Below are 24,436 nucleotides of genomic sequence, written 5' to 3'. Positions count from 1 at the left end.
AACTGGTTTTGAGGTATGAACTAGCAAGAGCATTTTAAGGGATAAATTTGCCGCAATATGGAATTTTAGGCAGAAGGTAGTAATAATTAATTGATTTAATTGAGCTATGTAATTCACAGTATGTTTTTGTTTTTCAAAGATAAAACTGTCTTGTTATGCTATGTCTTTAAGCGAGTCCAAAATTGGAATTTCAACTTAGTTTTAAGGCACGATCTATAACTGCAACTGGTGTATTTCTTGTAATTGGCTAAAAAATCAAAAATTTTGAGCTGACCTTATAGTTTTGGACAGATGTTTCTAGAACCGAGATTCGCTGTCACTCCAAGGCAAGCCTGAATACCGCCTACGAAACTGTAATAAATTCTGAAATCAAAATCTTTTCACTATTTTCAGCCCTACTTGTATGTAAAAGTGTCAAGAGTTATAAAAAGTTTCTCTTATATTACTCTTGCTGCCTATGGTCTAACTCTAAAAGCCCGAGCTGAGTGGAATTCTGATGATACACTAAAAGAAGCAGATTCACTATATGAAGACTGTAAATACAAGGAAGCTTACGACCTACTGAAACAATTTAAGGTAATTACTGGAGTTGTTTTGTAGCTATTTAAATTTCCCCCCTATTTTGTCATAACACAATAATCGTTCCAAAGACGTGACTTTCTCGATACACTAACCAATTTTATTCCTTACTCTCCTCTGTGTTTGTGCCATCAATCTGGTGAAAATATACAGTACATTTTGTACAAGTGTCCTGATTCTGTAGGTGATACCAAAACTTTAAAATAATGTCACTGGAGTGCAAAATCCTAGAAAATATTTGGGCTGTCATTAACCAACATTTCCCCCATCAGATAGATTCAATAATTTTTAATACATTGCTAACATTTAAAAAGGAAAATAATTTATTAGTCTTGGATACCCATTCCTACCACAATAGGTATTCTTCTGTCTAACATAAGGGGACAGGGGACTTGAACTATGATACGAAGCTTTTGGGTTTACTTTAATGCAGGTAAGTTGAGCTGTTCTAGATAGTGGATTTAAAAAATCGAAGGATAATATTATAGTCCCGAAATCTCCCAAACCCATGGCATTTCCTTATCTTTTAGCTCCTTGTTTGTGCTATTATGTATTGGTTATGATGATTCCTTCTAGACTACAGCTAACTATATTAGGTTTTTTGAGTCATATGTTTTCATTTATCATATTTGAAGAAGGAAAAATTGGCACTTCTTGGGTGCAGTCTTAATATTGACGAGAGCCGTCACGTAAAGGAAGGAGGGGGGACGGGACGCTCGCAATATGTTAACCAGTTGATAAAATAAATAGAGTTGGGGACATTCCTGTGCGAAGTACTGTGCCTTGATTTTACCGATTCAAATCGGTAATCTTAATAAAATATTGATATTTATTGGCAGAAATGACCAACCAGTTGGTAAATCCATTCACCCCTTAGCCAACACCCTGGATAGGGAAAGTTTTTCACAGAAATGGATGATGAAGCTGTGTAAATGTAACCTAGAAATCAAAGAAATATTCAAGACTGTGAAGCAAGTTCTGACAAATTTATATTTCTAAAAAATAGAAATAAAAGTAGAATTCTAACCCAAACGACGTTGAGCGATTTATGCACCAGTGGATCTATTTTTTATGGCGTAGCATAAAAAAAAGCAACAAAATATTTCACATCACACGAAGGTATGCAATACGAAAGGAAAAAAGAGAGAAGTCGATTATAAGAATATCATACTAGCCTAGTGAAACAATAATAATAAAATGGAATTTGTGTCTCAGACAAAGTCGAGTATCAGTGGATCTTGTGATCTAGATTTTATTTAGCCAAAATCAAACACACTTTAGCATAAAACCGAATTCAATAACAATTGTCCAAAAAATTGCTACCCTTAATGAATTTCTAACTAAAGATACTCTATCGGACATGTCTTATAAAAATATGTATAAATAGTGCCATATTATGCTCCCTGTAAGGGAGAATAAACGGTACTGAAAGCACAGACATATTTTGGGAGTACCCATGGTCAACAATAACGTAAACTCTTTTAAAAAGTGGCTCATGTTATCATGATGCTAACGATCCATTTGAAAGGAACTTTCTTTTTGCAAACGCTTTGTCTATATATCTGTTTTTAATATTAGCTCTGTTTTTTATGTTTAATCCATCATAAGGTTGCTTTAAAATCAAAAATAAGGGCTAGATCATTGATAATTTAAAAGTTTTCTAGATCTGGTGCTGGACAAAAAAAAACAACAACAACAAAAGTTTCTTATCACAAGAAAGTTTCTACCAAAAGAAGAAACAAAAAAAAGAAACAAGTCAATTATAATAATAAGATATTACTAAACAAAAGTCGGAATATAAAAGTGAATTATGCCTCTAGCCATTTACAAATGAAGATCATGAGGGGTAGTGAAGTATAAGAAAGAGACTGAAAAAAATGCTAGACTTCTAAACAATTTGTCTAGCTGCTTGATTTTAATGGTAGGCATCTTAAAATTTTGTTAAGTCCAATGGCGACTAAGTAAAACTTGCTAGGCTTACAGAATTGAGGCAAGATAATTCAGAGGTGGTCCGAAGATAAGAGCCACCAATCACTGTCAGATTATTTTGTTACAGAGGGGGATACGTGATCATGTATCTACTTCTAATTCATCGATGCGTTAGTCCTGTTTTTTATTTTAATCCAAACTTATAATGGATTAAATATTTAAAGCAAGGGCTAAAATTATACCTGCTTTTATTATACCAAAATATAGATTGTAATAATACCAAAATAGATGGGGAGGGGGCATGTAGACAAAGGGTCCTCTCAATACGGTGCTTAGTATCATGAGAACATAAACCAATTTTTAAAGAAGTTTTGGCTTTTGTATCACTAGGCTGTATTGATTGCACCAGGGAAATTTTTTCAAAACAATTGAATTACTCAGTAATAGACAAGTTTTCAGCATTTTACTCATTTTAAAATAAAATCTATTGTTGAGTATTCTAGCTTATTGTCATGGATGCAAGGTTGTCATTTCTGTCAGGGGGGGACTATAACTCATCATTTGAGATTTATTAGCTCCCTGTGTGCTAAACGCAACTATTTGTAGGCTCTGCCATGATATTTCATGTGTTTCTTCTTGAGATATATTGCATTTAAATATAAATTTTTGCGAGGGGGGAGGTTGCCCATGGGTACTTCCGATATATATCAGATACATTTGAATATTGCCGTTTATTTCCTGCATGCTCCTCTTGCACTAGTTATATTTCAGACTAAGATATCCCTAGATAGACATGCTTTAGAGATAGGCAGCAATTTTTCACACGATTGCTGTTGAGTCTGGGTTTGTGCCAGTATTTTTATTTTTATTTTGTGCCGAATAAGGTCTAGATTAATTGATCCTTTAATACTTTGATCACTGAGCTTTATTTGGGGTACAAATTCACTTTTTATTTTTTTAATAACATGATATTCGTCTAATCGATTTCTCTCTTCATCTTTTTTTATATCTCTTGTGACGGGGATCTTCATGTGAAAAGAAACCCTTTGTTTACTGCACCAAAACTAGATAACTAGATCCACAAACACCTAACTCCCTAAAGTTTGTTTGAGTTTGTACTCCACTTTTATTTATCTTTTTTTTTTAGCAATATTTGTCTTATGATCGACTTTAGTCTTTTTCTTTCTTTGTATCTGCTTTCGGTGGAAATGACAAGAAAGCCATTCTTTGAATATGGGTAATTAAGTTCGTCACCATTAAATTTTTGAACATTAAGTTTGATTTAGGGTAAAAACTGACTTTTTTTTTCTTTTCGATGTAATTTATTTTATCATAGTTTTTTTCTTTAGGAAAAGAATGATACGGAAGAACTGTAAATGCCTGGGAATCTTTTTTATAAAACCTACTCTACCCCGTAAGATGGTTTTCTTAAAAGGGAAGCAAATCTGACAGAATACAAGGGTCAGCCAAAACTAGCACACTGGCAGTACTCTTAAAGAGTAAATCTAGGGATGGTCACCCTCTCCCCCACCAAAAAAGGGGTAAAACTACGTGAAAATATTGATTTGAATTTGGATTTATACCGTTTGAACCATTATCAAGAATTTAAATGCTTTAAAGTGGAACTAAAACTCGTAAATTGTCTTTAAAATACTAAAGATAATTATACTGTATATAACTATAAATTTATGTCTAACGCCATCATGTCCGGTAGAGCATAATGGTAGGCCAAAAATAGCCTACTGTGCACTAAATAGCACATACTGCACCAAATTAAGTGAGGATATGTATTCTAGTTATCTAATGGCTGAAGAAGATCACAAATATTTTTTTTAATACTGCCCGCTTCGTCCATGCCCATACTCATCAGAAACCAGAACACAACCTCTATACTGTATACTCATTGTTACAAAGCTAATGTTTACATAGCAAAATACTTTATTTTTATCATATATTTCTTTTTAGGATAACGATGAGTCAGAAGTACTGTGGAGACTTGGGCGTCTTTGTTATGAACTAGCACGACCTCTTAAATTGGACAGTGAGAAAAAACCACTTCATTTAGAAGGTAAATTAACCTCATGTTCTCAGAAGAACACGAGTCATGGTATCTATATGTTACCCTGTCCATAGACATTTACAGTCGAGTCCTTTCTGTTTTGTGCCTGATATCTCCTTTCGAATTGTCTTACAGTGTTTGCACTTGAAGGCAAAAAAATTACAAATTTTTCACACCAGTTATGGTCAGAACCTATTTTATCGACAGGCTAAAAACCTGGATTGGAACCCCATTTCATCGATTACGTTCAGCTTGTCTGTCAGAACCGCCCACACGCGCAGTGGCGTAGTGGACTAAAATTTCTGTACCAGTAGTCATATAAATGTATTATCAAACAGTTCATGGTAGCGAACTGTAGTAAGGAGCGACCTGGCTCAATAGTAACCGAAATTCTAAAAACAGAAATTGCTCCGTATATGAAAGGGGCTTTTCCTCCTCAACGCTCCGTTCTTTACGCTAAAGTTTTTTACTGTTTTAGAAAGTAGAGTTAAGGGAAAGAGTCAAACTTTAGCGTAAAGAGCGGGGCGTTTAGGAGGAAAAGCCCCTTTCATATACGGAGTTATTTCTGTTCGTTGTAAGTTTTAATGTCGCTTCTTACTATCAGTTAAAAAAAAACTCGTTTTTTGTATTTAATTTTTATACTACAAAGAGAAACATTTAATTGCCACAAGGTATTGAGCGCATTTAATATACATTTAACGTCTAATATACTATAAGGAGGCTAAAGGTTTAGTTCTATTTAAATAAATAAAACTGGAAAAGTAAAATTCTTTTTATAATAAATAAAATTGAATAAGTAAAAGCTGAATAACATAATATGTATTTTCATTTCAACGCTATAGTAACTGGAAAAGAGAATATTTGTAATATAACTCGCTTTTAGTGAAGCGCCAATGACGCAGTAGGCTTTAAATTTTTAAAGTTAAGAAAGGAGGAAGTAGCTAAATTCTTGTTTGAAGTAAACCTAAATTTGTCTTGAACGGTCTTGGGAAGAAATAAGGTTAAACTAAATGTTTGATGTATAATGATATCAACTGCTGAAAAGCCCATCACTTCGAAATTTGATTTACTGTAGTTTCATTTTTTATTTTCAATGTTGTAAGAAGTACCTAAAAAAATTATGTTTGTAATAAAGTGCCATTTTCAGTAAAACGCCAGTGACGCAGTAGCTTTTAGACTTTTACAGTTAGGGAAGGAGGCAGTACCCATACTCATCATTGAATTGATTTTTGTTCGTTTCAATCTTGATTCGTATATCTAATTACAGCTTTATTCGTTTTAAGGTTTATTATTCATTTATATTAGTACATGTTGTATGTTTGTTTGCTATTATTGTTTATTTAGTTTCTGTTCGTTTTGGGTTTCATTTATGCTACAATAGTAAAATATTTGTGTTTGTTTTAAACTTGATTTGCATGTTCAATTTAAGCTGTACTCGTTTTATTTATGTTAATACAACAAAAGAATAAAGAAAAAAGCAACACGAAACGAGAAGAATGAAACAACAAGAATAATGCAAGAAGAGATAAGAAAATTAGAAGCAACATTTTAAAAAGGAAAACCAAAAACGATTGACCCTCCTTCCCACACAAAAAAGGCAAACCAAATGTACTTAAGCTACTCCAACCAAATCCAGGTTATAAGGCCAAATACAGGTTAGATTTTAATTACTCTTAGTTTTAATGGCGAACAATTCTGATTTTTGCCTTCTCTTCTTCACTTGATTAGTCGCAGTCCTTTTTTTCATTTTTTTTCTTATTTTTTCTTATTTCTTATTTTTATTTTTAGACATGCCTCGTTTGACGCGTATTAAAAAAATTACTGGTTTTTTTTTTATCTTTGCTTGTCCTTTTTCGGTGTCTAGTGTTAACCCCCCTGGAAAATACCCACTCCCTGCAGAAAAAATCCGCAGAAAATAGCCCTCCACGAATAACCCCCTCCCCCCGGAAAAGTTCATCCCTATGCAAAGGACTAGGACTAGCTCATTTTGGGGTTTAGTGTCATTCTTTACTTTCATAATAACAGCGTAAACCAGAAATATTCCCAGAAATCATAAGGGAGTAGATATCAATTTCACGTTTTTGATGCGTTTTTAAAAGTTTCTTTTGTACCCCTGCCCTCCCCCCACCCCATATAAGATCTTTGCTGGAAAATATTCCTTTACTGGGAAACTTTTCCACCGGTGATTTTAAAAACAATCAGAAATTACAGCCTTTTTCAAATGAAAGTGCGCTAAGAAAATTCTTCACCTCAGATCATAATGCAAGAAATTTTCTGGGTGGAATTTTCTGCTAGAATGGAATTGTCTTGGGGGAAATTCCATTGAATCACGTAGGTTATTTTTACGTGAAAGCAACTTTCCATGGTGGAATTTTTTCGTGGGTGAAGGAATTTTTCATGGAGGGGGAAGCCAGATTTCTCGGTGTTATTAAAAGCGATCAGAAATTAAATTATAAAAAAGTTTCTTCACCTGAAAGTAAGGAGCAACGTCAAACCTTAAAGGGATAGAAATTATTAGGTGTATGAAAGGGGTTTCCCCCTTAAGACTTTGATTCAAGTTTTGACTTTTTGTCCCAATTCCTGAAGAACGATATCTGAAACACAATGGCTGTTCCATAAGAATAATAAGCCTTTTTTTAATTTGCAATCACCTGTTATGAAAGAGTGAATAATGACGAAGACCACACTGCCTTTCCATAATACAACAACAAAAGAGAGAATAATGAGGACTTTTTTTTCCCAAGACAGTGAACCAACAAAACCTATTTGAATATTTCGGCCCTATATCTAAGGGCCGTCTTCAGCAAAGAAAAAATAAAAAACAATAAAACACTTACAATAAAAGTTCTCAGTTAAAAATCCATTTTTTATTTTAAAATAGCCTTGGCATCATTACTTCTTAACGAAAAGTTCAGCCAAGAGTCTTGGCTGAACTAAAACAGTTTTACTGCTGATGATGAACACTGTATATGTGTTCGAAATATCCAGTTAAATAATTTATATCTATTCACTGTCAATAAAAAGGTATCATCCCTATTTTGAACTGTTTTACTTTCGTCATGGAAAGGCAGTGTGGTCTTCGAAGTTATCTAAACAGAAATTGAAATTTTGATAAATAAGTCTTTTTCAACTTAAAGTACAAAACAACATTGAAAAAGACAAAAATTAGTCCATATATGAGTGGGGCTGCACCCTCCTGAATTCCTTGCTAATTAAACTAATGTCTCTATTGCTTCGACAAAGCTTTTTGTTCTAATTAAACGGCCCTAATGTTTATGAAGTCTTTCTTAAGGAATTGGAAAAAAAAGGTCAAACTTTATTGTAAGAGGGGGAAGCTTTAGAGAGAGGGGGAAGCCTCCTCATATACTAAAAAATTGTTTATTTAAAGTTTGAATGTAGGTCCTTACTTTTATTTGAAAAACTTGCTATTTATATTTGATTTCATAAAAGGGTTACTGTATTGAAATAAACGATACATCATTAACACAGGATTCTGATTAATGGACAGTTCTTCTGTGCTTGATCGGTTTTGATGGGCGTTTTCAGGCTGAAAAGTCTCTTCCTACCTAATTTATCTACTATGGGCTGCCCCCCCCCCTATAGTAGCATAATATTTGTAGGCATGGATATATAATGAGTAGGAGGTTATAGACCTAAGAATGTCTGTCCGGGATTTCGACTTTTGTTGATAGAAGAGCATCGCCAAGTGCTGAAAACCTTGCTGTGACAAAGAATAGGTTAGGCAATGCGCAAAACCTCCCTTCCTACTGAAGGTCCCAGGGACTCCTTGCTGTCCGGTTCTAAGACTTGAGAAGATATGTTTATCCCCGTACTTCACTGGTATCCGGGACCATTGCTTTTCTTGAGACCAAAATAATTTCAATGATTTAAAGAACATGAAAATTGGAACTTGGAATGATTTGACGTTAAAAAATGACTATCGTATCGACATTTTGACTGACGAATTGAGACGATTCAAACTTGACTTATTAGGTGTTTCAGAAATTCATATTCCAGGTATATGAAGCATGACATTAGGTGATATAGAATTTCTTTACTCAGGCAGGAAGGATGGGGTACATAGACAGGAAGTAGGGATCATGATTAATAAGGAAGCTGTTAAGTCTTGTTTAGGCTGGGAAGTTATTAATGATGTGAATACTAATCACCCATTTTATGACTAAAAAGTTCAGGGTATCAGTTATTGTTGCATATACCCCTGTAGAGCTGACTGACGGAGATACCAGTGATTCAGATGAATTTTGCTTACACTTATAGAAGCAAATAGACAGGGTATCAGGTAGAACTATGGTGATTTTTAGTCCCATGTTGGTAGAAATAGGGATAGATGGTATTGTAGCCTAGGTAAGTTTGGTGCAGGAAAAGAAAACAGCAATGGTCACAGATTGTTGCAATTTTATAGGTTTAGCAATCTAGTTAAAATCAATAAAGTGTTTGGTTATAAAATGGCCCATTAGTTAACATGGTATTCATGTGATGGTAATGCAGTAAATCTTATTGATTATGTTATTGTAAACAAAAGACTGGATGAATCAATATAAGATTCTAGGGCATGTAGGAGTGCTGTTATTTATGTTAAAAGTAAAGATTCCCATTTGTTAGTGTCTAAGGTTAATTTAAAGTTAAAATTTCGGAAAAGTAACTACCTCCCGGGAAGCTATGATGCTAGTAAACTCCAGAATGAGAATTTGCGAGAAACTTCTTAGGAAAAGTTGCATACTATATTGGAGAGTTTAAAATTTGACAATGTGGAAGATGGATGGAATTATTCTAGGAAAGCAGTTTGTCAAGTTGCTAATGGTGTTTTAGGGAAGAAAGTTAGGACTGCAGCTTGGAATATTATTAAAAAAAAATTTATGTTTAATAGTGAGGAGAAGGGGCTTATACGAGAATTTTCTGAGGTATAGATCATTTGAAAACAAAATTAATGTAAAGAAAGTGGAGAAAGCATTAAAATATCAAACAGTTCGTGGTAACGAACTGTAGTAAGGAGCGACCCGGCTCAATAGCAACCAAAACTCTAAAAAATGGGATTTTGATATCAATAGCTACATCAAAAGAATCGCATTTTAATGCTGATTTTAAATATATAAGTTTAATCAAGTTTAGTCTTACCCATCGAAAGTTATGAGCCTGGGAAAATTTGCCTTATTTTAAAAAAATAGGGGGAAACAGCCCCTAAAAGTCATAGAATCTTAACGAAAATCACACCATCAGATTCAGCGTCTCAGTGAACCCTATTGTAGAAGTTTCGAGCTCCTATCTACAAAAATGCGGAATTTCGTATTTTTTGCCAGAAGACAAATCACGGGTGCGTGTTTATTTGTTGTTTTTTTTTCCCAGGGATCATCGTATCGACCAAGTGGTCCTAGAATGTCGCAAGAGGGCTCATTCTAACGGAAGTGACCAAAAAAATTGGAGGGCACCTAGGCCCCCTCCCACGCTCATTTTTTCTCCAAAGTCAACGGATCAAAATTTTGAGATAGCCATTTTGTTCCGCATAGTCAAAAACCATAATAACTATGTCTTTGGGAATGACTTACTCCCCCACAGTCCCTGGGGCAGGGGCTGCAAGTTACAAACTTCGGCCAGTGTTTACATATAATAATGGTTACTGGGAAGTGTACAGCGTTTTCAGGGAATTTTTTTTTGGTTTTGGGGGTGGGGTTGAGGGAAGAGAGCTATGTGGGAGGATCTTTCCTTGGAGAAATATGTCATGGGGGACCAGAAATTCAATGAAAAGGGCGCAGGATGTTCTAAAATTACTATAAAAAAAACAATGAAAAAATAAACATGGAAAAGTTTTTTCAATCGAAAGCAAGGAGTAGCATTGAAACTTAAAACGAACAGAGATTATTACGAATTGAGGGTTTCTAAAAATACTTTAGCATAAAGAGCGAGGTATTTAGGAGGAGATAAATACCTCGCTCTTTATGCTATAGTATTTTTAGTAATTTCAAATATTTACTCTACGGCCTTTCAGATTCAGGGGTCATTCTTAAAGAATTGGGACAAAACTTACGATTTAGTGCAAAGAGCGAGGTATTAACGAGGGTACAAACCCCCTCATATACATAATAAAAATTTAAGAATATTAAAGTTTGTTACGTAAGCTAATTCTTAAGTTACGTATATTTTTTACTAATAAAAAATTCGTTGAAAATTAAAATTTATAGTTGCCTTTTTACGTAACCGAAAAATTGCAGGGCAACTAGGCTTTCCCCACCCCTTATTTTTCAAAATCGTCTGATCAAAACTAAGTGAAAGCCATTTAGCCAAAAAAGGAATTAATATACAAATTTCATTTTAATAATTTATGTGTGGAGAGCCAAAATCAAACATGCATTAATTCAAAAACGTTCAGGAATTACATAAAAAAACAAGTTTTTTTTAACTGAAAGTAAGGAGCGACATTAAAACTTAAAACGAACAGAAATTACTCCGTATATGAAATGGGTTGTCCCCTCCGCAATCCCTTGCTCGTTACGCTAAAGTTTGACTCTTTGCCCCAATCCTGCTTTTTAAAACAATTAAAAACTTTAGCGTAAAGAGCAAGGCATTGCGGAGGGGAACCCATTTCATATACGGAGTAATTTCTGTTCGTTTTAAGTTTTAATGTCGCTCCTTACTTTCAGTTAAAAAAACTAGTTTTTTTATGTAATCGATTAAAGAGATGTGAAGTGGAGGCCACGGATAAAATTGCCGAGGATCTGGAAGATGCAGCTATACGACATATTAGTAAAATATCGTACTGTTGTGTTAATGAATTGAGAGAGAGTAGCCAATCTGGACCTGTCCCAGTTAAAGATAAGAACGGGGCTACAATTAGTGATAAGGAAAGAGTTAAATAGAAATGGGCAGAGTTGCAGGAAAAGATATAGAAGAAAATATAAAGTTTGTGATACCTTATATGTGAAGGAAAATTTGATCTGTGAGGAAGAATTAGCGACATTACTAACAGGATTAAAAAATAATTAGGCCCCGGATGCTGATAGCGAGGTAAATGTGTTTCTTAAATATGGCGGCTCTAAGATTAGAAATAAGTTACTGAAGATTATGAATATGATTTTTGAAAAAGGGGAAGTACCTAGCGATTTTAAGAAAATCTCAATTTAACCACTATTGTAAGAAAGGTGATAAGAGCGAGTGTGGTGATTACCAAGGCATTAGTCTGGTCTCTGTAGGTAGCAAATTATTTAGTAACAAGATACGTTTTAGCCTGGGAGATGCTGTAGAAAAAGTTTTAAGAGAAGAAGATGGCGATTTTAGAAAAGGTAGAGGATGTGTCGGCTAAATTTTCACTATTAGGTTAATAATTGAGAAGTGACTCAGTTATCAAATACCTTTAGTCCTCAGTTTTAAAGATTGTGAGTAACCGTTCGATTCTAGGTTTTATCCTTGTATGGTATCCCTCTTTATATGGGTCATTTTAATGGATTTGTCTTAAGAAGCACAGGAAAGGCAATGGGAGACCATGGAATCAAATGAGGAGGGAAAAATCTCCTGGACTTAGATTATTCTGATGATTTAAGCATCCTAGAGCAAAATGTGAGCAAAATGAATGGACTTTTAGAGGTTTTACGAGTTCAGGGTCCCAAATAATTAAAACATTTTCGAAATGACTCACTGTTCTAAGTCTTTGGAGACGTATTTTTCAAGACATCTAGACGAAGGAGAACTTGCCTTAATTTGGTCAGTTGTGACGATTATCCAAAAGAAGATTGAATGAAAATAACTCAATGCAAAATGTCTCTGAATCCGAAAGGAACCCACTTTGGATTCCAGTTGCTGATTTTTAGATGAAGAAGAAAGCAATTTTGTTTCCCCAAACTTACCTTTCCTTATCGTAGGAAGCCTGTGACAACGGGTCAAGCAATGCACCAAATTATCTTCCTCGTCTTTGAAAAGTGGTTAGGTACATTTGTCTTCCTTAGAAATTTTTCGTTTGCAAAACTTTTAAATCTTGCTCTAATTGGAAAGCAATTATGCTTGAGGTACATCCAATGAACGGAATACCCAGCTGGTGAATTCAGCTTAAGATAAAACTCTTTCCCATAAACTACCTCAAAAGCCTTACAAAGTTTCAACGCTTCTGAATTCTTTAACTTCGTACCGCTACTGGACAATTTTATTTCTATGTACAACCTTAATCATATTTTCCAAATTTACAAGTGTATACTTGGATATACTCCAAAAGCGGGTTTTAATTTAAGCACAGCAATGGGAAGAAATATCAAGGAATCGTAACGAATGATTTGTGAATAAATAGTTGAAGATCCGTGTTTTACTTTTTTTTTATGTACAATTTTTTTTGTATATTTTATTTGTATATTTTGTATGTATTTATTTATTTTTTTGTTATATTTTTTTTTGTATATATTTATTTTTGTATATATTCTTTTTGTATATTTATTCAATGCCTGTGAAAATTGTTCGTCTGAGCTTCATGGGAAGAAATAAACAGTAAAATTTTGAAAAGACTGTGGTTGAGGAGTGGGCACAGTCGTTTTAATCTCAAGTTCCTTGGTGCGGCGATGAACTGTAAGTAGTAGAAGGGAGCTGCAGCTGCTCTTTGCCCCCCCCCCCCCCCCCGAAAAATACATTGGAAAAGGAAATAATTTGCTTTTTACTTAAAACACCACATTCAAAAAGGAAAAATATAGAATTATATCTTATCTGAGATTGGGGGGGGGGCTAAAGGGACCACAGACTCTTGCTAATGTCTAGTATTTTTTTCATTTTCTTAATTATTTCTTAGACCATACTGCTTTTCAATTTACGACACATCAAGAATCCCTCATTTTTTCTTGTAAAAAATCAATGTCCAAATATACCTATTACATAAAAATATAAGAAATAAGGCCTGAAATTAACAGGCAGAATAAAGAGAAAGAATAAAATTGACATTTGATTGTGCATTTGTTACTTTGCCTTTTTATCTGGGTAGCTAAATTATGTGTATTATATTCTACTTTCTTGGTTTTTACTTGTGGTATTTATTATGCATATTGCTATTATTTTTGTTTTAATTCTTTTTTGCATTTCAGTTATTTTAGATTTTTCTCTTTTTTGACTTGTTTGGTTTAGATTTTTTTCCCTTTTCAGCACTCGGGATGCCTTATTGTGATACTGGTGAAAGATCTGATTGTTTGTTCTGCTTTTACTTGTTTTTTTAAACTGCTCATGCATCAATTGTTTTCAAGGTTTATTTTTTTGGTTTTCTCCTATTTTTTTATATCTAAAATACCAAGAACGGTAGTGGAGAATTACACAACCATATATGTTAAAAAAAATTAGGAAAAGTCAGGAATTCAAATTTTAACGAAAAATACCTCCATTAAAAGTTATACCGGCTTTGATAATAGCGGGTGTCAAAAGAAAATTAAAGAAATGTAAATGAAAAATCAGCTAAAAATATTTTGTATTAAACAGCTTAGAAGATGCAGTATTCTTTTGAAGATTTAAAAATTTCTAATAAAACCCATACGTATGGCAGCGAAAACAAATCTTCAAAATAAGGAGAAATAGATATTTTGGCAATTATTAGAAAACATTTTAAATGTCAGATATGACCTTAGGCATGATAGTGAAAATACATTTTCAAACTGAGGGGAAATAGGGGATTTGACTTTTAGTGGGAAAAAACTCCACATGCAGTTTTTTGGCGGTGTCGAGTTAAAAAAAATGTATATATGGCTGCAAAATCAGCAGGCTAAAGACATATGGAACCGAACTGCTGAAGAAAGCATGACTTTTCTTTGTAGGTCCACTGATTTCTGAAGTTGTCTTCAGAAATCAATATACTGTTAATGTTTGAATTCTATAGGTGAAAATCGTCATGAAATTAAAATAATTAGTTTTATTTTTCTACTGTTTAAAGTGACAACACTGACTAAAATTTGATACTGCTCTAAAACTTCATAATTTTGCAAAAAAACAAAAAAAAAGAAAATTGTGATTTTCTTGCATGAGTAAATTAAAAGACGTGTCGAGGGAGCAAATTTTTTTGTGTTTTAATGTTCTTGGTACTTAAAGCTTTCAAAATTTTAAAGGTTATAATTACGTTAATAAGGCACTTGAACTGGACGAGAAGAACTTTGCTGCCCATAAATGGATGTTTATTCTATTAGATTTAAAGGCCTACTACGAAGGAACGAAGGCAAGGATTGAGAAAGCCTATCAAACAAAAAAGCATATTCAGGTTTGTAGTATTATGCTTAAGGAGCCGTTGTGCTTCATCTTTGTATTCATAATTTTTTCAAAATTTTCAGAATTGTTCTTTACATCTTTTTGCTGCAAGATATGGACATTAAATGTTGACGATCGATTATTATATTACAAATATTATAATTCTATTATAACTTAAATTAAGATTATAATTATGTACCAAAAATAATTTTCTATTTGTTTCGAACGTCTGTTACACTTGTTCCTCTAAGAACCAATGTGGAGCTCACAACTTAAAAAGTAGTTGTCAAATTGGAAGAACTTATTCAAAATTAAGGGATCTGTAATTTTCATGTCCTACTAAAGATCTAATGTAAATAGATTGTATATTTGATTCAAAGTTTTAGGATAAAAACACTAACTGCCATCTGTTCAGGCTATTCAGAACAAAACAACAGAAAACAAAAAAATTTGCCAAGGACGAATAGCCTTAACTCTGTTGATTATAGTTTGAAATGATAAATTAGATTTGACGCGGCTTATTCAGTGAATTTTTTCACGGAAGAATAGCTTTAAATCTGTTATTTCGGAGGTTTAAACTAATGAATTAAATTTGACGTGGCTTATTCATAACTACGTTAATTATAAAATTTGAACTGATAAATTAAATTTGACTCAGCTCATTCAGTAAATATTCCCAAAGATGACTAGCTTTAACTCTGTTGATTATAAACTTCGAATTGATGAATTAAATTTGACATGGTTTATTCATTCAATATTTATAAGGACGAATAGCTTTAACTCTATTCATTATAAAATTTGAAATGATGAATTAAATTTGACGTGGTTTCAGCAAAATTGTCCAGGGACGAATAGCTTTAATTCAGTTTATTATAAGGTTTTGACTGATGAATCAAATTTGACTCGGCTTATTCAGTGAATTTTTTCAAAGGCGAATAACTTTAACTCTGTTGATTACAAAATTTGAGCAGATAAAATGAATTTTACACTGTTTATTCAGTGAATTAGCCCGAGGATTAATAGCTTTATCTATGTTTAATATGAAGTTTGAGCTGATGGCTTTAAGTTAACATAGTTTATTCAGTAAATTTGCACAAGGAAGAATAGCTTTAATTCGGTTGACTTATAAAGTTTGAACGTATGAATTAAACTTGACGTGGTTTATTCAGTGAATTTTTCCAAGGACGGATAGCTTCAAACCTGTTGATTCTAAAGTTCGAAATGATGAATTAAATTTGAACCGATTTATTAAGTGAATTATCCCAAGGACGAATAGCTTTAACTTTTGAACTGATGAATTAAATTTTACGTGGTTCATTCAGTAAATTTTCCCAAGGACGAATAGCTTTAATTCTGTTGATTATAAAGTTTGAACTGATAAAATTAAATTTGACGTGGTTTATTCTGTGAAATATCCCAAAGACGAATAGCTTTAAGTCTGTTAATTATAAGGTATGAATAGATGAATTACGTTTGACAGGGTTTATTCTGTGAATTTTCCATAGGACGAATAGCTTTGCCTCTGTTGATTCTAAAGTTTGATCTGATAAATTAAATTTGACTTGATTTATTCAGTGACTTTTTTCTAGAACGAGTAGCTTTAACTCTGTTGATTATAAAGTTTTAACTGCTGAATTAAATTTGACATGGTTTATTCAGTCAAATATCCCAAAGACGAATAGCTTTAAATCTGTTAATTATAAAGTATGAATCGATGAATTAAGTTTGATAGGGTTTATTCTGTGAATTTTCCATAGGACGAATAGTTTTACCTTTGTTGATTCTAAAGTTTTATCTTAAAATTAAATTTGACGTGGTTTGTTCAGTGAATTTTTTTTCTAGAACGAGCAGCTTTTACTCTGTTGATTGCAAAGTTTTTTAACTGCTGAATTAAAGTTTGATGCGTTTTATTCAGTGAATTTTCTCAGAGATGAATAGCTTTAACTTTGTTGATGAGGGAGTTTGAACTGATCAATCAAATCTGACGCGATATATTCAGCGGATTTTCCCAAGGGCTAATAGCTGTTGATTACTAGGTTTGTCGCTAGGTACTTTTCAAGATATGAAATCAAGACAAATTTTGTATATGTACTTATTTAAAAAAAAATTATGTATATTTTTCTTATTCTCAAATTAAATTTTTAGAGAGCGTGTGAACTTAACCCAGGAGACGGGACATCCTGGCATCTTCTTGGCTTTTGGTAAGTCAGAGAATACATTTAATGACAAATAATTTATTGCGGAATATCAAAATAAATAATCGCAATATATAAAAATATAAATTAAAATGAGTGGTGAAATATTGTCGGAATGATTTCCTGTATTGCTGTGTTGCTCCGGGGTTGTATGGCTGTAGCTTGTTGCTGTGCCGTGTGTCGTGCTTGTTTTGTGTAATATTCGGTGGTAGGATATCGCGATGCTTCTGTGATGAGAGAAGGCCATGTCCGAAGCCCATTAGAAGTTCGTGTCTCCTTGTTTCTAGCGTTGTTAGACCTGACAGAACAAGACATTCTTCATAAGGTAACAGTGTATCCCTCTAAATCACTCGTAATGCACGCTTTGTATTCCCTCAAGTTTGTTAGTTTGATCTTTTGTGAGACCAGCGTGCCAGCTCTTCAACCATTTATGGTTGAAGATCGTCAAAGCGAACTGTAATTTAAAGTTGAAATAGTTAAACTCTTTACTAACAGTTCGGTTTGTTTCTTTCTATCCCAAACTAAATTATTTATGCCGTATTCCTGCTTATACCTTTTATTTCGACTGAAAAGTAAAGTAAAAAAAGGATAAATTTGTTTTGTGTTAATATGGTCAATTTTACAAAAATTCATTCAGATTTAACGTATAAAACTTTTAAATCTTGGTTTTAGTTCAAGATCTATTTTAAGCTCCTGGGAGTATGTTGATTGTTTCCAAAAGATAACTTAAATAGAAAGCTAGTAAATCATTCCAAGTTTCTTCTTTATCATCCCCCTTGGAAGAAAAAAAAAACAGTTTTTCATGGATAACTAAATTAAAAAACTAAAAGCGAGGAATAATATTGAAACTTTAAGCAAACATACATTATTCTGTATATGAGGTTGGCTGGTCCCTTGCCAATCTCTTGCTCTTTACGCTAAAGTCTTAAAGTTTTTTTTTAAATAATTGTCTTTCAAATTCAACGGTCACTTGTGTTTGAGCAGTCTTTCTTAAAAAAGTTGATAAAAGTCAAACTTTAGCCCTATGAGCGAGGGTTGAAGAAGGGGCACCTCACTACTCATATACGGAATAATTTCTGATCGTTTTAAGTTTTAATGTTGGTCCTTACTTTCAGTTGAAAAACTTGTTTTTTTTATTTAATTTCTAACTGTTTCCGAATCATCCCAGGAAGACCCTCCCCACCCTCCGTGTAAAAATCCCCGGAAAATTTCCTTCCCACAGAAAATTCTGTGATATTTTTCTCGCAAAAAAAAAACACATTTTCGTAGTAGGAGCTTGAAACGTTGACAGTACGGTTCTTTGATATGCTGAGGGGCGGGTGCCCCTCCCCCATTTGGTAAATTTTCTCGGGCTTGTAGCTTTCGGCGGGTAATATTGAACTTATTGAGTTTTATATGTTTGGAGTCAGACTAAAAATTCCGTTCTTTTGATGTACGTATTATTATCAAAATTCCATTTTTATATGTTTGGTTACTATTGGGCCCTACTTTGTTTATAGCCCAGTTGCTCCTTACTTAGGTTCGTTATTACGATCTGTTTGATTATGTCTTTTTGATACAATTTAAAAGTTAGGAAAACTACATAGAATACATAGGTGCGGCCTTGAGTTTTTTTTTACGTTCCCATAAATTTATTGCCGCAATAGATTTTTACCATTAATACTAATCGAAAAAATAGTTACTACTCATTGATCAGCTTCAAATGGCGATTCTCCTTCACTTGACATTTTTTTTGGTTTTAAAACGTGTTTGTAAACTTTCGGCTAATATGGGCCAGAGTTAATTCTTTACTAGGTTTTGGAGGGTTCTGCAACCATGACGAAAACTCAAAACCCAGTAAAAGGGGATTTACTAGGAATTTAGCTTGGTGTCATGATGTCATATTACGTAAAATATACTAAAAATGCAGGCTGTGAAAAAAAAAGCAATCTTTAATCTAACCTTTTAAAGTTTTCGCTTTTCTTTTAGCAGTAATTACTTTCGTTAAGGAGTTGCTCTAACATAAGAGAAATGTACTGAAAATAATCCACTTAATAAAAAAGATATTCATTTATAAATCTCATAAATGACTTTTTGTAATAATTTTTAATATAAAATAATTTAATATTTGAAATATTTATCTACTAACCTGAGCTCTTCTCTTGAATTTTTCTCTTAAAGATAGACAATTTGAATTTGTTATTTTGTATTGCATAGTAACCTTTGTTATTTGTAATAACGACTTTGTTATTACTTTGTATATAGACAGTTTGAACTTAGTTAAAAACAATACTATAGACAGTGCTTTTGGTAGCTCGTTTGTTTGCAATTTTTCAGTTATTTTAGTCAGTTGGTGGTTTAATTGTTAATTCTATTATTTTTGTCAGCTGATTGTTAATTGTTTGCAATGTAGTTCTCACAGTATCAATTCGTTACAAAGCAACATCAATCAGTTTCTAAACTCAGTTGCAGAGGAGCAAAGTAGACATTAAAATAGTTGTAATGTTAATGCTAAAAATTAACAGCCAAGCAAATAGCTTATGGGAGGCAAGCTCAAATAGAATTACATCAGAGAAACATAGCGGGTAAAAGAAAAAATAGATAATTAAATTTAATTAATCATTTTATCTGGTTAATTATCAATAATTAAGAAAATATATTTTAAATATAGTGCTTATGTTTAATATAATCTGTTTTCGTCTAATGTTCTCAGATTGGTGGGCACTGCCACCCAGAAAGACTTTCAGCTAAAGGATCCTTGATCCCTGTGAAAACAGGATAAAGTACTTTGTTTTCTACAATGCATTAGGCTAACAAGATCATGTCAAAATAGAGAAAATATAGTAAAGAGCTACAAAAAAGCAACAATACAAATCCATATAGAAACACGCAAAGAAATTCCGTGTGCCTAAACATAAACTAAAATTAAATTTCTGCATGTTTTTCCGCTCACTTTTAGAGCACACATGTCCTGTTTGGTATTATTTTGCTTTAACAAAAGAAGAAAGTATTAATATTGACCGGATTCAAGAGATACCACTACTAATTATCTACGGAGGTTCCCACAGGCTCGGATTTACCAATAGACCCACTAGGCTCGGGGCTAGGGGCACACAATGCCAGGGGGTGCAATAAATTATTACTGAGTGTTTTTTTTTATTAACAAAAACTGGACTGATATGAATTATCGTCAAAGTGCCAGATGCACTCTGCCACCGCACTGCCTATTCACAGAAGAAGGATATTAAAGCAACACAGGAATTCTATGGCCACTTATAAACTGTCAGGTGTTTCCCAAGAATGGCTGTTGATAATTCGGTATCACCTCTCTTTGATTAGGTTGGAGAAGGAGCGTGCGTAGCTGTGTTGGCCTTAGGTGGCTTGGTGCTGCAGTTAGTTATTAGTAGTAGTAGTAGTAGTGTTCATTGTTTTCATTATCCTCGAATTTTTGGGGATTTCCCCAAAAATCTCGCAAAAACGCTTGAGTCTAGCAGCGTCAAAGCTTTAAATCCGACTCTGGGTTTCCCGAAGCCTTGTTCAGGGCTCCCACAGTGTCATCAAAGTTAATAAAGTTTTTTATGAAATTGTACACCATGCAGTTCGTCACAAAGAATTTCACCTTTTGACTTTACAGCAATCTGTCATCGTAGTGGATTGGTGCGCTGGATTCAGGACCCTTTGTCTGAGAGGGCGAGGGCTCGAATCCTAGCGTGCCCAATCATTTAGTTTGGGACAGGGGTCAGTGGTGTGACTCTGTAAGCCCAGCCAGAGTCGACCTAGCTCTAAATGGGCACCTGGAAAAATTTGGGGAAGGTAAACACGAACAGTGTGCAAAAGCACAGGATGGTTGGCCCCCAACCCCCCATTGCACTTCCTAGCTGAAGGGCCAAGAAACGGAGATCAGCACCGCCGTTAGGGACTGTAAAGTCTAATGCCGTATTCTTTGCCTTTACCTTACCTGTCATCATAGCAATTAACTGAATGAGTCTAATATTTAGCTGAGAAGACTGTCTTCATGAGCTTTGATTTTCCTTTTAATAGGTTAGGCTTAGGTAAAAATATTTTTTAAGTCTAACCCTTATTCTTTTATCAAATAAAAGATTTAAATGTGTATATACTATTATATCTCCAGTCACATGTTTGTATGTGACTTATTTGAAATTGTTCTACCGGTTTACTCCAAGCCACAGTGCCATTTGGGGAGCTTACCGCCGAGGTTTGTTCAGGTTTATAATGATTTGTAGCTTTTGATTCATGGTTTGACTTATTTTAATGATTATAGTATCTTTTGTAGTTTCGACTAAAACATATAGTTGTGACCTTTTATTTTATTTTATTTTTCTTTACTTAAGCAACCATGTTTGGGGCATCTCTGTGAAAATTTGCATATTATCTTTCGATTAAGAATTTGATTTTATTTGATTTCCAAAGTAGCAAGTTCTGTTACAGAAACGACACCTTTAAATAAAAAGAAATAAAAAGGGGTAAAATCACTGATTAAAAAAAATGAAGGATGAAATACAGCATCGAAAATTATGATAATATTTCCATTGCAGAAGTGAAATTTTCTTGAATATATTTCTTCAAAGATTCTCATTTGCCCTGGTATAATTTATGTTAATCTCTAAGCAGAATTTGGATTTAGTCTTGAGTTTATACATGTTTCAAATGCGACTTGACTTTCAGCTAGGAGCTCAAATTTTTAAGATATTTAAAATTGTACATCAGTAAATTTCAAACTATTATTTAACCATAATTGTGGGTGACAGAGCTATATTTAAAAAATCATAGCTAATATATAAAAAACTAGACTGATATTTAGAGAATGATTCCCAAAAATATATTAGTAAAACATATTAAAAATAGGTGATAAATACAGTAACTTTAACTTAATTGTGGATGATGGTGCTATTTTTCAAAAAGTATAGCTGATGCAGATAAACTGGTTTCATATTTGGCCTCAAAATCCTAAATATATTTTCGTTAAATATATCACAAATAAACAAAAATACAGGAACTTTGAATTATTCTTTTCTCGAATTTTTTCGGTTACAATATCCGAAAAATACACAAACTCTCGACTTAGCAGTGGTTTTTAAGAAAAGGGACAAATATTTGTGCAAATGAGCTACGAAATACTTAGCAAAATCCCAACTAATATTGGAGCTTCAATAGATTGAAGATCATTGATAGAAATTTACTGTTTAATTTTTTTTTTAAATAAAAGTAACATTATTGGATTTAAGAATCAGGTATAGGATGTACAAAAACAAGTTTCCATTATTTAGTTTGTTTTAGGTGTTATGCTGTGTCAGATATGCCGTGGTATCAGCGTAAAATTGCGTCAGCCCTCTTTGCTACACCCCCAAGCTCAACTTTTGAAGAAGCTCTCAGTTACTTCCTGGAAGCAGAAAAGGCTCAACCAAATTTCTATAGGTAACGTCTATATTGAGAACCCATCCTATAGAAAAAGAACAGAGCACTGAAAAAAATGCACACCTCAAAGTACGCATAAGGACGATAATATTAAGATTTTAGAAAGCGCAGAGGTTACAACAATATACTTCAATGATATTGTAAACACTAATTAAATGACCCCTTATTGTAAACACTACTAGATAAAAAAAAAATAATAGGAGAATATTAATTGGAGTGTTTCTTTCTGGAGGGGCCGACAATTATATCTATACTGATTTTTCTTTATGTTTTTCGTTTTATTTCTAGCAATTTCCTTTTTTACTGAGCTTTTATTCTACTGCATGCCTACATCAACCCCTCCCTCGGCAGCTTCCTTCATTTAGAAGAAAACAGCAAATTGATTAATGATAAATCTCATCTTTGTAAACATAAAAATAATCTATCAAAATCATATAGCGTTGTCCAACAGAGGATATGGGAACTTCCTGGGAGGTTGTAAAGTGGGAAGCTTTGAATAGATTAGGATGGAGGTGGAGCGTGCGTAGTTGTGTTGGCCTCAGCTGGCTTGGTGCTGTGGTGAGTTGTTAGTAGTAGTAGTAATTTGTTTTGAGATTTGGGGAAAATTTTAGTGATAACACTACCAGTTTAAATATCTGTTAAATGTGTTAAAGCGCTAAAGATTAATCTTTCATTTTATCCATTTCTTTTTATGCTTCATAAATTCCTAAAAATAGCTAAATTCCTAAAATTATAATTTTTAAATTATAATCTATTTAAATTATAAATATTATAATTATTATAGTTATAATTACATAATTATAAATTTTCAAAATTATCATATTATTGAATTATTAATTAAATAAAAAGTTACGAAAGGTTGTATCAACCGAGAACCGAACCGTCTCAACCAAGAACCAAACCGTCTCAACCGAGAACCGAACCTTCTATTCTGACTTTCGAAAGAAAAAACAAACATCAGAAAAGAAAACAACACAACACGCAGTTTCAAATATTAGAAATCCTAAAGCAATTTTTTTTTCGAATAATTTATAACTTAGTTACGTGAATTCTTTCACGGGTTCATACGTACTCGTATGAAGCTTTCCAAACAAATCTTCTTTTGAGTCAAGGCACTCTTCCCAAGACAATCTAATTTGAATCGAGCATGGACTAGAATATATAATACAAGATATGTATGCATAGGCTCATTCCCTTATTCTTTATTCTTTACCTTATTAGTTCAGATTCTATATCGATTTGTCGAAGTTAAATATAATAGCTAAAAATAGCTAAATTCCCAAAAGTATAATTTTTAAATAATAATTTTAAATATGTAATTTTTAAGTATATTTTTAAATTATAATTAATTTAAATTTATAATTATAATTACATAACTTATAAATTATACTTTTTCAAAATCTAAATTCTTAAGAATGTAAAATTTATACTACAGTAAAAGTGTTTTTTTTTTATTGTAATCTGGGATGAGGCAAACCCCAATGAATTGAAACTCGGTTGTCAAAGGCCCCATGCCTCCACATCTCAGGTGGTCGAGAATCACATTACGACCCTCTGTATTTTGAGGTGTATGTTTTTTCTTCGTTTTCTTCAATGCTCAGTTCTTTTTTTGTATAGAATTTATTTGACAAGACTTACCATTCGTGTAAGAAACAGCTGCGTGTGTAAAATACATCAAAAAGGGATCCTCATGCCAATATTATTGCTAAAGACATGAAAAAAAGAGTTTGCCAAAATAGAGCAAAATCTGTCAAATGTAAGAAATGGCCGCGCTGACACTTATAGAGTGAAGGGTTTTATTGTCTATTTCAATTTGATTGAAATAGGTCAGAATGGGATAATGAAATAGGCAATCGAATAAACATAAAATAAACTGTAGATTGAACGTTAGAATAGAATAATGTAACAGGCAATTGAATAAACATGAAATAAACAATAGATTGAATGTCATAATGAAATAGGCAATAGAATAAACATGAAATAGACAATAGATTGAATGTCAGAATAGAATAATGAAATAGGCAATCGAATAAACATGAAATAGACAATA

General features: G+C 33.0%; 1 protein-coding gene across 3 annotated transcripts in view; it reads left to right on the top strand.

Annotated features, from left to right (window-relative positions):
* LOC136041704 (regulator of microtubule dynamics protein 1-like) overlaps nucleotides 1–24,436 on the top strand; it is an 81,071-nt gene that overhangs the window by 40,576 nt on the left and 16,059 nt on the right. For all 3 annotated transcript variants that reach the window (XM_065726438.1, XM_065726439.1, XM_065726437.1), the window contains exons 3-7: nucleotides 394–576; nucleotides 4,474–4,576; nucleotides 14,641–14,789; nucleotides 16,922–16,977; nucleotides 22,249–22,386. In XM_065726438.1, coding sequence (XP_065582510.1) covers nucleotides 394–576; nucleotides 4,474–4,576; nucleotides 14,641–14,789; nucleotides 16,922–16,977; nucleotides 22,249–22,386 — 629 coding nt within the window. The remainder of the gene's footprint in view (nucleotides 1–393; nucleotides 577–4,473; nucleotides 4,577–14,640; nucleotides 14,790–16,921; nucleotides 16,978–22,248; nucleotides 22,387–24,436) is intronic.

This window comes from Artemia franciscana, unplaced genomic scaffold (assembly GCF_032884065.1).
Source record: "Artemia franciscana unplaced genomic scaffold, ASM3288406v1 PGA_scaffold_33, whole genome shotgun sequence".
Classification (NCBI taxonomy): Eukaryota; Metazoa; Arthropoda; class Branchiopoda; order Anostraca; family Artemiidae; genus Artemia; species Artemia franciscana.
The sequence above is the reverse complement of the archived record's forward strand: the minus strand, read 5'-3'. Positions and strand labels throughout refer to the sequence as shown.